We start from the raw sequence: 17510 nt of genomic DNA on the forward strand, positions 1-17510 counted from the left end.
CTTTAAAGAGGGGGCACAACTAAAGATGTCAAATGGAGGTGTAACCCCAAATTTGAAGAACCCCTTTTATAAACCTCCATATTTGTAACGGTATCCTGAAACAATGTGATATTTACTGGTCCACGTTTAGAAAACAATCAAAGTTATGAGTTTCCTATGCTAGGAAATCATAAAGAGGGTATAATTTATTTGAACCAACCCACTGCTTAAAAAGGGTTATTTTTTTCTTATTACATTTTGAGGTCTTTTCAGCATTACCTATGTAGTAGCACAGACAAATTTGACAATCTTATCGCTCTGTTAAGCAGTAGGTTGGATTGCATTTTTGCTGTTTTGTGGAGTTTTAGCTGAATGAATCAAATATAACTTACTTTTATGTTACAGGCACACATTGTCACCAAACCATGATGCTCATGGTGCAGGAAATGTTCAGGACAATGTTGATTCTAGTTTCGGATCTCCACTTAGAAAAGGTATATAAATGAGGAGTGTTTAAAGTTATGTTTACTTGTTTTAAACTGACATTAAAAAAAATTTTAGACTCTGAACCATCAGGAAGTTCATCTGATTCTGCTTTTCTACGCTATAAAAATTCAAAGCTTGACTTCCATAGGTTAAGCAGAAAAGCTCGCAGTAGGGTAAGCGGACTTTGTTTATATATCCTTTGTAAGACTATGATTGGTTATTAAACACAGTATGCATACAGCAAGTTTAAACAAAATGCTTCTCGGGTAAGGAGTATTATGACTGTTCAAGTGTCCATTAAGTTACATGCAGTTCATAGTGAAGAAAGTGTATGTCTTTAAATTATGTTGTGTTTTAATTCTATCAACATCAATTCCACAGGATGTGTATGAGGGATACACAGCAGAGGAACAAGCCAACCGCAAGGACACCAGTGTCGCATCACTTAAGTATGCTTCCAACATCTACTTGGCGAAAGATCACAGTTCCAGCAATCCAAAGTCACCAATAAAACCTGCTACTTTCATTCCACCGCGCAGTTCCAAGCATATGCATGTCTCGAAACACGGAGCAACAGGCCTGGTCATAAAAACGGTTAGTTCGCCTGTAAAATACAGTGCCACATTAGGGTTGGCCTTAAATTAAAATTTGCACTCACCAGCAGGGCTGGGGAGCCACCGTAAAATAGCATTAGCTCCGGCTCCAGCTCCGGAGCCATCAGGCAATTATTAAATGGCTCCGGCTCCAGCTCCAGCTCCGGAGTAGTAAAACTCATATCCCTTGGCTCCGGCTCCAGCTCCGGAGCCATCAAACATACACCCAATGACTCCGGCTCCAGCTCCGGTGCCACCAGTCACTTATTCAATGGCAAGTTTTAAAAATTGCTTTTGTCTCACTAACGTTGGAGATGGAACAAAATATAATTTCTTAGCTTTAACACCACAAATTGAAAAATGGCTCCAGCTACACAAAAATAATAAAAATGGCTCCAGCTCCACAAAAATAATAAAAATGGCTCCGGCTCCGGCTCCAGCTCCACAAAAATAATAACAATGGCTCCGGCTCCGGCTCCAGAGAAAATGCTTAGCTCCGGGCTCCAGCTCCGGCTCCGGCTCCCCAGCCCTGCTCACCAGTCGGGCTACCTATCAGCACTCGCCAAATCATACTCTGATTTTGAAAATGAAAAGGAATAAAAACGGACAGTTAATAGAGCATTATACCCAACAATTATTTTAGCAAACCATGTTCACAGATAATGTGATCTTGGCATATTGCGGTTGTTTTTTTATCAAGTTTAATCGATCATTATAAACCATTATTATTTAGTGAACTTTAGTTTTGTCTAGAGTTAGACCGATATATCGGTTTACCGATAATATCGGCCGATATTTGGCTTAAACATATATATCGGTATCGGTAAATGTAGGCCGATACTTTGGCCGATGTTTTAGTACAAAAATATGATATAATTTTTCCTGTACAACAAACATCTTACCCATTTTTTGACTATAAAATTGGGTTTTAGCAAAACGCCAAGTTATTATACAAAAAAAATATTTAATAATTAAGAAAGGTATATAAACTAGAACGTTATTTCGATTTAATTTTCAATGAATTCAAGTTTTGAACTTTTCCCAGATAAATATAACAGAATCGGTATCGGTATTGGCTAGCACTTGACACAAGTTAAAAAAATCGGGTATCGATCTCAAAAAGTGATATCGGTCGATCTCTAGTTTTGTCCTTTTTACAGCACAAAATCTCTCCTGAGAAATGTTATTAAAAATCAGATGCTCAGCGAAATAACTATTTTCTACTCCACGAGACTGTTTTGCTTGTTCATCGCAATATTGAACACACAGGACTTTTTACCATGTGTGATCCATTTGGTCAATTTCTTGTTCTGATCGTTCAAGAGTGTATTGTAAGCCATTAAACGAAAAATTGGTTTATTATTTCCAAAAACAACAAACCAATTTTTACGGTTGAAGGCACTGATCAGTCGGTTGAGTATGTGTCAATCAGCACATGTATATCCATATATTTAACAATAGACTAAAAAATATCTCGCAATGAAAAGCAGGTTTAGCTTATCTGCTTAAAAATACTAATTGAATAGTTATAGATTAAATCATATTATAAACTTTGTTCATTTTGACTTTATATATTGTTTTTAGGGAAAAGCATCTGAGGATTCTTCCAAACCAACCAAATCCAAGGTATTCACTAGTTCCAAAACTAAAGTATCTTCCAAATAAAAGTTTTAAAATATATTTCCGGCTCTAAATAACTGAAATACTTGTATTGAGAAAATTATTATGCGTTTCAGGCATATCTTTTTGCTTTAAAATCTATATTTTATTTCAGACAACAAGAAGTTTTGTTCTGCCTACCAAAAGTGCCAGATCATCACGCATCATAAAGGCAAACAGAAAGTATTTAAATGAAGACTCAAATTCATCTGGTATAATGGACTTAAGGTAGGGATTACTAAATGGTTACACATGGCACCTTGGAATGTTATACAAAATTTTTAATAAGCCCTAATCTAGCTTTTTGAGCAGAAGATGTTTATAAATTATATATACTGAAGATGATACAAGCTCGTATCGAAACGTCTTAATAATCAAGATGATGTTGATCTACTCGACTTTTTTTACTTTTGCAGTTCATAGTAAGATATACTCTTTTATTGAAAAAAATTTAATTTTGTTAGCCAATCGCCTGTCCCACCTGCATCGCCAGCACTACCATCCCCTTGTTCAGTAAAGCTGCCACCTTTCATGTTTGATCATCGCCAAGTTCAACTCGAAAATATGAAAGTCCGCAAAAAACTCGGCGAAAACTACACGGTGAGATATCTTCTGCCAAGCAATGGACAGCCTTAGCTCGTCCAATGAGTGACTACTTTTTATTGTTTGTTTTTACTCAGAAACAAAACAGCACAAAAAGAAGACCTCTAATCAAGGAGCCTACCTTCCAAGTTGGCGATCCTGTTCCGCGCGAGACAACGTTCCAGCGACGAAAAAATGGTATTTACAGGGAATATACAGTAGATTTTTTGTGACGCAATGATAAATCACTAGATTAATCCCAAAATATACTCGCTTACCAATTATGACGCCATTTCTGGACTTAAGTAATACAATATATTCTATTTTATGATTATTATTCACTTGTTCAACAAAGAGAAGCTTTTTATAAATAAATCCCTAAATGTAAAGGATCTTTTTTGTTTTTTTGACAAACAATATTGTTGTGCGCTAAGGGCACTTAATTTTGACTGATTAATCTGAAAAAAGGGGCGACTATGTAGGTTTAAAGCACCCACAGATATTCAATGTTCAACTTGAGCAGGAACGATATGCGACGTGTTGTGTGTGTTTTACTTTTTAGTGGCTCACGCGCGAGTGCAGCGACTCATCAAGCGAGCCAAGTTCAAACACTCCGAGGTCTCAATACAAGAAAAGAAGAAGCTTATTAAGGACGCCACCTTTACAGCGGTAGGTTGCGGAGTTTTATAGGTTGTAGTCAAAAAGTCGAAGCAGACAAAAGTTGCCCTGTCGCACGATCAAACGAATCGAATAACCTGGACTCAAAAACAACTGTCGCTTGTAAGCGTTGTCATAAGTAATAAAACATGTCTAAATATTAACTCCCACGCTCCACCGGTTGTTAATAAACTATTTTTGTTGTTAATAAACTATTTTTCACACATGTATAAGCACAGTGAGATAAGAAACGCCCAGAGACATACAAACGACTCTGTAAAACAAATTAATAAAATAAGTTGAATCTTGTTACACAGTTGTGTATTTTAAAATCCTAGTTTTAATCATAATTACGGAGAACAGTTTTAAATTTGTAAGCGTAACATTTTTGTGAAACATATATGAAAGTTTAACCATTCCACAAATTCAGACCTTTATTGTAAAGACACGAATCTAGCCAGGAAACTACATTATCTCCTTTCGAGTCCTTTGAAATGACAACACCTGTCCTGTTTGTCACCAGCCTCTATCGGAGAGCACCGCATCTGACGAGGCGTCAAATGCAAACTCTTCGCGACGAAGGCGAATCTCGCCGCAAAAGGAAATCTCCGACTTCGGCTTAAGTACGACTGACTGGAATACCTTGACTCAAGTCCCGACAGTAAAGAACGACTCTATCCCGGTTAGTGGTTCGCTCGTGAAATATTTTTTAGTTTTTAACTTTTTACTAATTTTGAGAAAATGTAGGGTCACTATTTTTTCCGGTTTTACAACAAGTTTGTTAAATACGGATACTTGATGGTGGTCCGTGTCGTAACGGCATACATTAACGGGTTGATATACATATTACATAACTACGGTTATGAATTGTCCTGACTTCATTAACTACGTTTGTGAACTGTCTTGGCGTAACATATACTACTTGAGCTTAAAACAAACTCTGTTTATCCAACAAGAAGACTGACATGCGGTTACACAACGCATTTATGAAGGGCAATTCTTCGTGCTAATTTAAATTTTAAATTTTAATTTTTTATTTTATTATATTTTTTTATTTTTTTTTTGTGATTTTGATTTTTAATATTTCTGTCGGCCTGCTAAAACGTTGATTTTTCAGAAAATACATAACTTTTGCACATTACTACGGAAACTTTATAATAAATTATATCCTTCTGTTTTGTTTTTTTCCTTCCATTTGTACCACATTTACAGTGTCGTTGCGGGTGTTAAATGACTACAGTTATAAGGTGTCACTCATAAGGCTATAAACTTATCGACCACGTAACGCACAACCTACACTGTATAAATCGCTAACAGACCTGGACACGACAAGAGGTACACAACGTGCTGCATGGCGCGCACACGTTCGGCGCCGCGTGGGGGAGCATTACGCGTCAGTACGACTTCCACGAGCAGCACCGGGACTGGTGGAGTGTACGTAACAAGGGCGTCAAGTGCAGGAACATGGGACTGCTCAGCGCCACGTTTAAGGTAGACGCTGCGATTGTCGTACGATTTTTATATGGTTTTACCGTTGATTCATTTTAATTAACCCACAATTGTTTTAGTGCGAGAAGATTTGTATTACTTTGCTATTATACATGGTTGATATTGAACTGGAATTTGCATTGTGTTGGACAATCAGCGCTCACCGGACGAAAAACACTTACCAAAAATGTCGGCACGCCGTCTTCCAATTTACGTCATTATAAATTTTAATAACCAAACAAATAGTAAGCTAAAGGCCACCGTTTTGAGTAGGACTTTTTACACCATTTTATGCGTATAGTCAATTGATTGTTGTGGTTGCGCAAGCGTGTATAAGCGATACACAATAAAGACCGCACGTTATCTTATAACAACAATCAAGTTAAAAAGCAGCAGCAGCACTAACGCGAAGCGAATGCCCTTGCACTGGTCATAAACTCTTGGAGTTAACCATAACGCATTAACATAAATGTTGTTCTGTTGTTATCCCTTTCAGTTTTAAAACTATTTTTGATAAACGAATTAAATGTGAAAAGGTCCATTATGTCACCTAATTTTTGCTGTCATGTAATAATATAATGCAAAGGCAGGCGATAGAATTCCTCTGTTTGGAGCAGGGGTTCTTAAACTGGGGTCCATGAAACTAGTTATTTTTAAGTAATCAAATTTAAAGAAAATAGTTCAATTAAAAATATAACGGTTTTGCACTGAAGGTATTTAGACTCCATTTCACTTTTACGATTTTTGGACCGAAATCAGTAGATTTTAAAGTTTCTTGCCTACCGTGGACCACGCGAAGCAAAATAAATCTTAAGGTTCCGCGGTAAAAAAAGTTAAAAACCCCTTGACTCTGGAGTTTTTCTTGTTTTTTGTCGCCTTAGCGAAAAACAAAAAGGCTCGTATCTACAGTCTGTAGTTGAACAGAACGCAAACCCTTCATCCAATCGCTTGCATTGTATTGCGCAGGTGAAGAGCTCGGTGCTGCTCCAGCTGAAGCCGAAGCTGAGCGACAACCCGAACGTGACCGTGTTCACCCCCAACGAACTGAGGCAACGCGGCCTCACCAGGAACGTGACATGCGACATGTCAGGGGGGGCCGTCGCTGACCAGGAGGGTACCGAAGTGGCCACAAGTGATGACGCAAGCAGACGGAATAAATTAGGTAAGGACGCGAGAGTGGCCGATCGTAACTCGTCTGTGTAAAATTAGAGCTAGATTTAGGTCGTTTTGTGTTAAGTTTGTATACCAAGCATTAAATGGCACAGCGCTGCTATTTGGTAATGGTTAATGGAAAGACAATACATTTATGGTGACGCACATCTAGAATTAAACAGATAATCGTTTTTGCTTTTCATTAAAAAAAATTGTTTTGTTTTTTTCTAATCATTTAACAATCTTGTTCACACCAGTCTGCTTTATCCTAATTAATACGTCCTCTAAATTCACTAAAAGTAATTATTTACCTTCTATAGAAGAACGCATTTCGACGTAATGTTTTCAACCCTTCATTTTGACGAAGTAATTTGCTGGCAATTCAATTCTATTGTGAGCTTAATCTTATCTGGCTTATTTTTACGTCCAAAATAATTACCGCCTTGTCGAGCGTTTCTTTGTCCAATGTCCATACTTTGCTTTTAAAAAGTTATTTAAAATTAATTACGATTGGTAACTTTGTAGCGTCCCCTGGTGGCAAAAGCAGCAGTGTGGATGACGTGTACCTCGGTTTGTCGCAGAAATGTTTCGACTCCCTGACTCGATCCTGCAAGCCAAAGGTATTGTTTTAAGCCATAATATAAAGTGTGAAGGCAATACAAATAATAATCGTTTTTGTTTTAAACGTATAAACAAAACCTATTCAGTCAATGTCTTGTTTAACGTTATTTTTGCTAAAACTGTATTTTTTACATGGCAAAGCGTTTTTAATTACGAACAAATTTTTTGCCTGTGTCATATTTCTACTTAAATCTCTTTGTGCAACTACTTCAAGTACATTTTCAATGAAAATGGATTAGAAATATTTTTTTAAATCTATCCTAGCGAATTCCCTTAGATATCTCTCGACAATAAAATTTTGTAAACATTTTAGAATTTGCAACCTAAGACCCCAGGTATGAATCATGCTAAGACTGTATTCCCAGAAAAACATACTAAACGGGATATGTCATACCAGTGTTGTAATGACTTAAGTCAGTGACTTTGACTTAAGTGTTTGACCATAATAACTTTTTGACTTAAGTATTTTTTGATGAATGACTTGACTTGAACTTAAGTCATTGTGTCAAATAACTAGTTTAATGAAGTGTTCTCATTAAATATTTGTAAATAAAATTGGGTTATTTATCTAAATGTTTGCACCAGAAACAATTTTCCGGCTGTATATGGTTGTTTTGTTATTTTCAGTTAAGTTATTGATCAAAATCGGAAGGGTTTACCAATTTGAATAGTTAAACGATTTATTTTTGATGTCAGAAGTTGACTTGTCCTAATAATGACGTTACTGGGATTTAACTTTGGTAACTGATGACTTAGACTGGATCTTAATTATTATTTTTTTGCCAAAAACTTTAAAATGGCTTGTTTACAACACTGTGTCATACTCTTCTTCAACAAGCGCTTTATGTGCCTTTAGTGGAGCACCTGGGAGATCCACAGCTTGCTACACGGCGTCCACTCATTCGGGGTCGGTCAGTGGCCCAAAATCCTCCAGATGTATCGCTTCCGCAAGAGTCACGACTGCCTGGCCTTACGCGCCAAGTTCAAGTCGCTCAATAACCGGGGACTCGTGGTTGGTGGAGCGGTATGTCTTTTATATACAGTTATCAACATGAAAATGCAGTTTGATTGTTTTATTTAAACTTTTCAACTAGTGGAGTCATTCAGAAAGCTCGTTTAGGTTGGACGGGAACTTCATGCTGAGCTACTTTAAGCTGCTAACGACAAATAAAAAACTTTTGTACAACATTTTATTTTTAGTTTTGTGTTGCGAGGTATGAATCATTTTTTGCACCGATTTCTGCATTACTGACGCACCGTTTAGTGTTACCTCTTTTTGCATTTAAAGCAAATTTAATTTGGTTAGTTTATTGAATCATGAGTCCACCAATCGTTCATGTAGAAGAGGTTAATCATGAATTGCAGTGTAACCTGATTTATGATGCACGAGCCAAATAGATAAAAAATAATCGATACTCGACTCGTCCAGCGTTCCGGTATATAAGTAAAAAACAGTTTTACCCTGATAGCGAATTTATGCAATTGCTTTGTAAACGGTGAAAGCTATTAGTGGTTTTAAAGCTACGATTATATTGATCGTACGTTGCCGAGTTATGCTATCTATTCTTATTAAAAATTGTTCATGTCCTAAGTTTATGTTTCACAACCTAAAGAGTTCATTTTTATTCGATTACAGATTTTCATTTAAATGTTGAGTAATATTATATTTGACGAAGCCGGGTATTTTGTCCGACTTAGCCCTTTTCTTTAGTACTTTTCTTTGTGTACATTGAATAACTTCGTTAATGTTTTGTTTTTGGTCATATCAGTTGTTATGATTAAAAAATTAACGATTTTTACATAAAGCAGTGCTTCGTCTACTACTAAACTAAACCTTACAATTATCCACCCACATCGTCACAGGTTCGATCCGACATCATTCCTAATCTTCGCCCCGTTCTCACCAGCGACGGTTCACAGCACTTCGCAAAACTCAGGACCAAGGTCATCCAACACCACCCGCGAAAGAGAAAAGGTAGCCGGAATTCACTTTGACTCTCCGTATATTGTTACGTCTGGTTCGCTTGCATAACTATCAAAAAATCGTTGCCGAATATGCTTGTAAATATTGAATTGCTAGCCCTCGAAATGCATGTAAAACCAAGACCAAAATGCATGTATAACAAAAGTGGGCAGATTTATGAGCGATTGCCGGTTCTATTGTCGTAAAAATTAAATTGTAAAGCGAGATTTGTCACATTTTTCATTATCAAAAGTCAAGATAGACCGACATCACTTTTTTAACAGGAAAACGGTACCCGATTTTTTTTACAATTTAGTCAACCGATACCCAATACCGAAACCGATTTTTTTATATCGGCCTACCTGGGAAATGTTCAAAACTTGAATTAATTGAAAATAAAACCCAAATAATGTTTTAGTTTATATACCTTTATTAATTATTAAACTATTATTTCACATATTAACTTGGTGTAATGCTAAAACCCAATTTATTTTTATCAAAAATGGGTAAGTTGTTTGTTGTACAGGAAAAGTTATATCATATTTTTGGACTAAAATATCTGCCAAAGTATCGGCCTACATTTACCGATACCGATATATCGGTAGAAGCCAAATATCGGCCGATATTATCAGTAAACCGATATATCGGTCTATCTCTAATCAAAAGTATTGCACGTTCTCTGCCTATTAGTTGACTTGTAACTTAACCTAATATTTATCTGCCTTTTGTGCAGCGAACATCCACGACGTGACCAACGTGCAAGGAAGCTCCCCTGATAAGCGAGTCGCTCAAAAACAAAGAGGACGACCAAAGTCGAAAATAAAACAACCAACGTTAGACGGTTGGTCTACTGTATCTTTGGGCTGTGTGTGGCCAGTAAATGTAGTCCATTTACCCGAAAAATCGACCAAGCATCACGTTTGATATGTTTCTGTGCCCACAGTATTTTCAACTTTAAATGTATTTTCCCCTGTTAATGAATCGAAAAAATAATAACATTCAAGGTTTTGTACTGACATTTAAACATAGAACGCCAACCTGGTCCTGTTTAGGTTTTGTGTTTGAGTCTCAAACAGCCCGGCAGTGGGAGCATTGACACGACTAATTATATATATAGATATAATACACTACTAAATCGGCAAGCATATTTTTAGATTCTGACGACAGCTTGAACATAAGCCCTCCACGCAAGCAGGCTTACCACCTGTTCGGCACCACGCCGGTTTGGGACGACGCAAACCAACCAGATCTGATGGACATTAAGTCGAGTCATACGTCCAGTAAGTGGTTGCGTGGACAGCGATACCTTGGCCGTTTATTTGGGTGTGGTGTTTGGTTTTATGTAAAAACTAAGAAACTAAGAATAATTAAGTGCGGTTATATTACCCCGTCTAAACTGTAATTTTTGTGCGTTATATTCACCCAATCACCCTTATCATCTTAAAAAAACGACATTCAACTTTTTTGCAAATACCTACTTTTTACATTTTGCCTAAAAACTCCTATTTGTCAGTGCACCGTAAAATATGGTGGCAGTACCAAAAACTAAATGTACCTTTGTTGCGTAATTTTTATAATAAATCGATGTCAAATCTCGGCCGAAGCAGCTTACGATGAGATATTCACTTGTTTGACGTACTCTTGTCGCTTGTCATTTAACGTAAAAGTCTTTACACAGCTCCTGTCATGCAAGCCCTCGAGGACGGACTGAGGCGCAACTCCAGCTCTTCCAACGACTTCCTTCCCTCCCCCGCAGGCAAGAGGACTCAGAACAGCCAAGAAGCAGCTTCCACCTCCCCTCCCACTCCCCAATCACCGGCCTCACCGAAACCCGGGAAGCCTAACGTCAAAGCGGGCAAGGCGACCGGCAAGAAGGGTCAACAGACGGAACAACAGACACCAGCGGTTCCCGGTAAAGGTCCCAGGATAAAGCACGTTTGCAGAAGGTACGTTTTTTTCTGTTACAATTGTACAGAAGTAGGTGTCCTTGAAAATAAATAAAGAGATATTCCAAACTTTCAAAATGCTACCTACTTCTATATGGGCTTTGTCAATCTGTTCTATACTCTGTTCTAAGGGTGGTTATTTTTTCGGACCTTGTAGCTTTTCTATTCTTCTAAATTAAGGATTATTAATAGTGTTTAGCTATTCAACGCTGCGTATTCTACTGGAATAAGTCGTTTAAAATTACCGTTACAATTCCTAGTTAATTTGATCTTAATAATGAAATATGCGGCACCGGATCCGACAACAACAGGGTTCGCCTTAAGCACTCGCCCGCTCGCCAATGCGAGTGCAAATCGTTCCTGGCGAGTGCTGAATGACACCCACTCGCCCGACTGGCGAGTGGCTTCGGCTAAAAATTTAATTAGTTGCTGTAGTGTAGGACAACTTGGGTTAAGCACCACTACTAAGCGAAATATTACTTAGCGCCAGTTATTTCTTTAAACACTAAGACGCAAATACATTCAACACTACACAAATAATAAGGTTAATCGAAGTCACGTTTAAAGCTCGTAATAAAGACGCTTTGTCCCGTTTTCAAAAAGTCGTTTACCGGCAAACAATCAAAGACGTCATCTTGTGTCGCCTACTTGTGTAACTACAGTTGATAATTAGCAATTAGTCTACGTAAGTATGTGTTGCGATCTTTTAATTTAATAGCGGTCAACCAAGCCAAAGCTTAACAAATAACATTTTTTTTATGAGATAAAATATTTTTATGGGAATTACGTTAAGATACAAACCGAACCATTGCGGAGACCCTTAAAAAATTCAAACGACCCACTATAGGGCGTCGCTCAGCACAGAACCTCTGGTGCATGTGGTTTTTAACTTTTCGAATGAATGGTTTAGATGTAAATTTGACTATTTTGTCAGTATTTTCTGTTCAATCAGTAACTATAGTGTTAGGCAAAATGTTGCGTGTTGTTTGTGGCGCGAAGCAACCTACGGTGAAACGTCCTTCAAGCAAATAAATGTCACAATACGAAAAAACGAGAGCGCGCGCGGGAGCATTTTTAGAAAAATGGCGTTAGTTTTTCACTAAAGATTGCAAATATTTCGCTGAAAAACATTGTGTTAAGCGTAAACTGCTTTATGGGTCATTAATGTATTTATCCATGCATGAAAATAAACGACCAGACTTTTATAAAAACTAATGTTTACGTATAGAAACCATAAGTGAGGTTAACGATAACCCAAGAAATGACCGCGCTAGGACGGTAGTTTACAAACGGCACCAAATATTTTTGGCGAGCGTTATTTCGTCCGGGCGAGTGCTGATTGATTACCGCTCGCCCAACTGGCGAGTGTAAATTTTTGCTTAGGAACAACCCTGAACAATGTAACTTTTCCCAAAATAAAGTGCTATGCTAAATTGGCTATTGATGGCGTGAGTTACAGATTTTCCACCCTGTTTTCGGGATAAGTGCATGATTTATGGCATTCATTTATACCGCCATGAAAAACAAGTATTTGATTTCTTGATATGCTACGTCAAGCATTACTTTATTCACAAGGTAATGTGAACGTTAAATGGTACAATGGTTCCCAACTGCGACGCGTTTGGGTCAAATGACGTCTACAAACGTTGTACATCTAACGTATAGCACTTATTCACGCAGAGCATCGCTAGTGACGGGTCAAGTTAAGGCAACTTACGACGACTGTAGCCCACAGCTGAGCGCTCTTCCCAAAGACGAACGGGAGAAGATTGCCGCTGAAGCCGAAAAGCAAAAAGGTAAAAAAACTCTCGTTCCTCTAAACGGGGCTGGCCGGGTGTTTCATCTAAAGACTAACGTATAGCACGCTGATCTATTTTAGAATCTGAAAGAATCGTGAAGTTTAATTTTTTATTACTTCATATTCATTCCTAAAATGTCAGAATCCCTGCAATTTTACAAAAAATAAGAAAGCAAATAGCGTTAAAGCTGTGAATAATTGCTAACCCAATTTTTAATATTGGCAATAGGTGTTTAAATATGCATTTATACATGATTGCTTAATAAACCAAAATTAGCTTTTAATAGTCTGGAGCACCATTGCGTTATATAGTAAACACTGGCATTGGTTTAACTTTTTACGACAAGCAACGGGCATAAAATATTGGTGCTTTACTAAAATCGCACTTTAATCTTGTTTTTTTTTTATTTGATCGTCGTATGACAGTCATGTGCGACAGTCTCTAGGTTATATGGGTAACAATACGAGCAGCGCTGCCCATCGTATCAAGGAATCACCTTATGCCAGTCTAGTAAACAAGTTATTTAAAAATAAAAGTCCCAGGCACGTCATTTCTAACGCATGGTATGTCAAGATCCAGTCCAAATCATTAGAAAAGCAAGTTAAGTCTCAGTCATTGACATGAAAAGAAATGATAACGTATTGTTACCCACATAACCTAGAGACTGTCGCACATGACTCTCAAATGACGATCAATTGAAAAAAGATTAAAGTACGCTTGAGTCAAGTTAATGTGCCCGAAAAAATTTAATTATTTAATAACAGTGACTTATGCAATTAAGTCAAGTCATTAAAAGACTGCCTAATGCAATATCTTATTTTAAAGACAAACCGCCGCAGTTTTCGACGTCAGAGAGCGAAGACGAGCCCAGAGCTGTCCACAAGGGGGCGCCCAACAGCAGCGCAGCCAGCAGTCACGTGACGCACGTGGCACGCAAGGACAAGGTCGGGGGCGCGAGGAAGCGGCACAGCGCGGCGGCGACACCGTGCGGAAAATGCGAGGCCTGCGTTGCGCCCCCGTGCGGCGAATGCGACGGTTGCAGGTGAGCTTTGTTGTTTGGCGTTTTTGTAACTTTAAAGCAATGTTTCTTAATCAGGTGAATGGTTCACCCCAGGGTGAATAAAATTTTTGCAGGGGTGAACCAACCAATAGGGGTGAATAAGGGGGAACCGTCAGCAATGGATGATAGCTTGCGAGCAGGGCGGATATTTCCGGGTGTGCTGTTATATACTGTATAGACGAGATCATATCATACGACATAAGACAAGGGTGAATGAAATCTGGAGATAGATGATAGGGGTGAACAAAACTAAAAAAGTTTAAGAAGCACTGCTTTAAAGCACTGTTTTGGTTTGTTATGAAGGGTTTTATAGTTTTCTACATGATGTTGATTTACGATGGCAGCAGTTTTAACGTTTTTTCTGCGTTTTATTTTAATAGACTGCATGTGGCTGTTTTAGAACAAATAGCTTGCGGTTTGATATACACAAATCATCCAGTATATTTTGGTTGTTTTATTTATCCGTTCATACACTTAATGTGACATTGCTTTTCGAAGTAAATCAAGCCTTAAATGGTGCATTTTGTAGTTTTATTCCACGTTTGTAACAAAGCTACAGTAAATTTTACATTTTAAGGTGGGTAAAGAATCGTTAAGGCACTAATATAAGGTTTTTGTTCACCTACCTCCACAATTTGTTTTACATCCGTGTGGAACGCAAACCACTGCACTTTATCTGAAACATACATTCCGACAATTTGCAACTATCACTTAAAACATGAACTCTCTACAGGAGCCAATCTGCAGAAAACCAGCCTGCAACTTCCCCTGTTCTTTCGCCCAAGTGCTTACGCCGCAACTCTTGCACTCAACCACTTGAGGGCGTAACGTACGCGCAAGCTAAGCGAGCAAAAAAAGCTCCACCTGAACAACAAGGTTAAAAGCTGTTTTTAACCCTGTTTTGTGTACTCGTTTTGGATCTTAAGGATGAATTATTCCGTAGCTATACAATATGTGTTCTTATACAAGAGTTTTGTTGTATTTCGAAGTATTTCCTTTCACAGGCAATTTCAGCTATAATGTTTGACAAGGTTTCGAATAGTTTTATTTAATATTTATCTAGCATTTCGATTTAATTTTAATTGTTAAATTGCTCTTCCGGCAAGAACAGCAAATTACAATTAAAAATTTGCTGGAAGAGCAATTTTACAATTAAAACAATGACTGGCAGCAAAAGCATATTAATTGATTTGATTCTAATTCTGTAATTTGTACAAAAAGTATTTAAACAAATTACACATACCTGCTAGCAGCGGTCTAATTTGGTAAGCTTTTGCCTATAGAGGGTTCGCGAAAGTCATCTCGTTTACGCCAGCAAAAGGTGCCCCTATTTTCTTCCAACATTTCTGATCCTTCTGTCGGTTCACGAGATTCATCTACTCTCCCCGCTAGCAACGTTCCGTTGAAAATCTCAAGGGTGAGATTTTTCTCTTGTTTTTGTTTCAAATGTGTTTTTGTTGGGCGGCGCTTAAAAAGAACGTGCGTCATTAACTTCTCGGAATTCCGCTTATTTAGGAAAGTATCTTTTCGATATGGGGGCAAAAATGTTTCTCCCGACATCTTACAAAATGACTGACAAGAATATCTTTCAGATAAATGGTATTTATTTCACTCATAAACGAAGCAACCAGTCGTGCGTGTTAATGACTGCCTATAATGTAAAGTATTTTATTTTACTTGGTTCGCTTGATTAGAGCTTAATGTTTATGAAAATATATTAACATACTTTCACTAGCTGGCCGCCCCAGCTGTGGATGACCCTGCTTTTCGCTCTTCGTCAAAGTACACCGGTTTGTATCCCGAAGTTTTCAGCCCATTGAAACAAGCCATCGTCAAATTGGACAACTGGAAGGTGCGTATCGTGTAGGTGTATGTGCATATCGATCCCAAGCAAGATAAAGTCTGGTATTATTTAAAAACGTATCAATTCGGAATAAATGCCAATAACCGCTGATGAACGACTTTCCACAAATTAATCATTTTTCAAACGTTTTTTGCAATTCTAATTGTTTAAATAGGAATTAACGTAATACTTAAATAAACTTTCACCTAAGTTTATTACGTAGTTTACCCAATTTACAGTTAATCTCCGATGATCTCACCATAGATAAAGAGAATAAATGGATTAAATTTTGAACCTAACCTGGTGGTAATCGTTCCCAATCCCGTAATGCTAAATAAATATTTAATCATGCTGTGTGTCACAATCTGAAACTGGTGTGGTCGCAAGTAATACGTTAATCAGTACAAAAAGTTCAACTAACAAACCGTTAATTACCATGCAGCCAATAAAAGTGGGTATACTCTTCAAACATAACACTTATAAAAAGCAAATTATACAGGTAGCCTAAGTGTTAAATTGTTTTCGTTCCTTTTACCTGATTAAAAAAATATCAGATGTTACCTTGAATGCCAGAATTCGAATGCAAAATTCGATCAAAAAACATTCCATAAAATGCGGCTCGTAAAGATAAAACCACTTAACTCGCCAAAACAAATCGTAAGATCCGTAAAAATAAAAAAAATAAAAATCAGGGTGCCCTTTCTTCATTGCATAACAATCCAATACAACTACAATTCAGTCATCGCCCTTATAACTACAATTTTAGTAAATTCTACATAATTGTTATCTAATGGAAAATGTGTATTTAAGTTAACATGCTTGTCATAACATTTTGTTAGACGAATAGTTCGTTTTCCCAATTACAAAAAAATAATCCTCGTTCCACTCTTTTAGAGTTTCTTAAGGCACACAGTTTTTTATTAGCGCTGCTGTGGACACTAAAAAGTGACGTTCATTTTTCGTATGTAATTTTTATTTCGAGATAAAACCACCACTCTTTTCACTGCAGGAGACCTATGACCTGGCCAAACTTTGGAAGTCGGGCGGCCACGCCCTCATTACGTCACAGCCGGCCCCGCCCCGCGTAGTGTGCTTTCTGTGTGGCTCTCTGGGTTCTTCGGACAACCGTGTTAGGGGCCCTGTGGTTTACTGCGCCTGCTGCTGCGAGCCTTTCCATGCGTTCTGCGTCGACGAAAGCCAACAGCGCATGCTTAGTGCCGTGGCAACCAACACGTGGGTTTGCAAGAGGTGAGGGGTGATTTTCCTACTTTCGTATCCTCGCGCTATCAAGTTATTGTCCTTGGTATGACAATAGTTTTGGTAAAATGGCGGATGATGCCTAAAACTGGTGTAATCTTTGTGTGTACAAAGTTCGCTTGAACAACTTATTACTAAGATTTTCTGTACAATTTCCAATGTTTTAAACGAAATTATAATTAGAAATCATTAGTTTGCATAAAAAAGATAAATGTGTAACAAAAAAATTACGTTTTTGTTTTTGTTTGTGTAATTTAAAATTCTAACTGCGTTCTTCAGCACCACCATAAAACATTTATCGTTGTGCCATTGATGTCGTAAAAGTATAATTGTAAAACAGAACTGGAGTCTATTTATACGTGGATCTCTGTTTGCTTCGCTTCCAAACCGATCAAGTCACGTCTATTTTTTAGGCATATCTTACT

General features: G+C 37.7%; 1 protein-coding gene across 1 annotated transcript in view; it reads left to right on the top strand.

Annotated features, from left to right (window-relative positions):
- LOC146167882 (histone-lysine N-methyltransferase 2A-like) overlaps positions 1 to 17510 on the top strand; it is a 48765-nt gene that overhangs the window by 906 nt on the left and 30349 nt on the right. The window contains exons 3-25 of the mRNA XM_083386162.1: positions 385 to 473; positions 541 to 638; positions 847 to 1059; positions 2643 to 2684; positions 2833 to 2945; positions 3182 to 3317; positions 3398 to 3497; positions 3862 to 3968; positions 4480 to 4638; positions 5274 to 5447; positions 6411 to 6606; positions 7122 to 7216; positions 8074 to 8241; positions 9081 to 9192; positions 9914 to 10021; positions 10335 to 10460; positions 10859 to 11126; positions 12807 to 12922; positions 13751 to 13967; positions 14719 to 14861; positions 15269 to 15402; positions 15721 to 15837; positions 16838 to 17076. Coding sequence (XP_083242288.1) covers positions 385 to 473; positions 541 to 638; positions 847 to 1059; positions 2643 to 2684; positions 2833 to 2945; positions 3182 to 3317; positions 3398 to 3497; positions 3862 to 3968; positions 4480 to 4638; positions 5274 to 5447; positions 6411 to 6606; positions 7122 to 7216; positions 8074 to 8241; positions 9081 to 9192; positions 9914 to 10021; positions 10335 to 10460; positions 10859 to 11126; positions 12807 to 12922; positions 13751 to 13967; positions 14719 to 14861; positions 15269 to 15402; positions 15721 to 15837; positions 16838 to 17076 — 3270 coding nt within the window. The remainder of the gene's footprint in view (positions 1 to 384; positions 474 to 540; positions 639 to 846; positions 1060 to 2642; positions 2685 to 2832; positions 2946 to 3181; positions 3318 to 3397; positions 3498 to 3861; positions 3969 to 4479; positions 4639 to 5273; positions 5448 to 6410; positions 6607 to 7121; positions 7217 to 8073; positions 8242 to 9080; positions 9193 to 9913; positions 10022 to 10334; positions 10461 to 10858; positions 11127 to 12806; positions 12923 to 13750; positions 13968 to 14718; positions 14862 to 15268; positions 15403 to 15720; positions 15838 to 16837; positions 17077 to 17510) is intronic.

The sequence above is a fragment of the Ascidiella aspersa genome, chromosome 1, assembly GCF_963924565.1.
Source record: "Ascidiella aspersa chromosome 1, kaAscAspe10.2, whole genome shotgun sequence".
NCBI lineage: Eukaryota > Metazoa > Chordata > Ascidiacea > Phlebobranchia > Ascidiidae > Ascidiella > Ascidiella aspersa.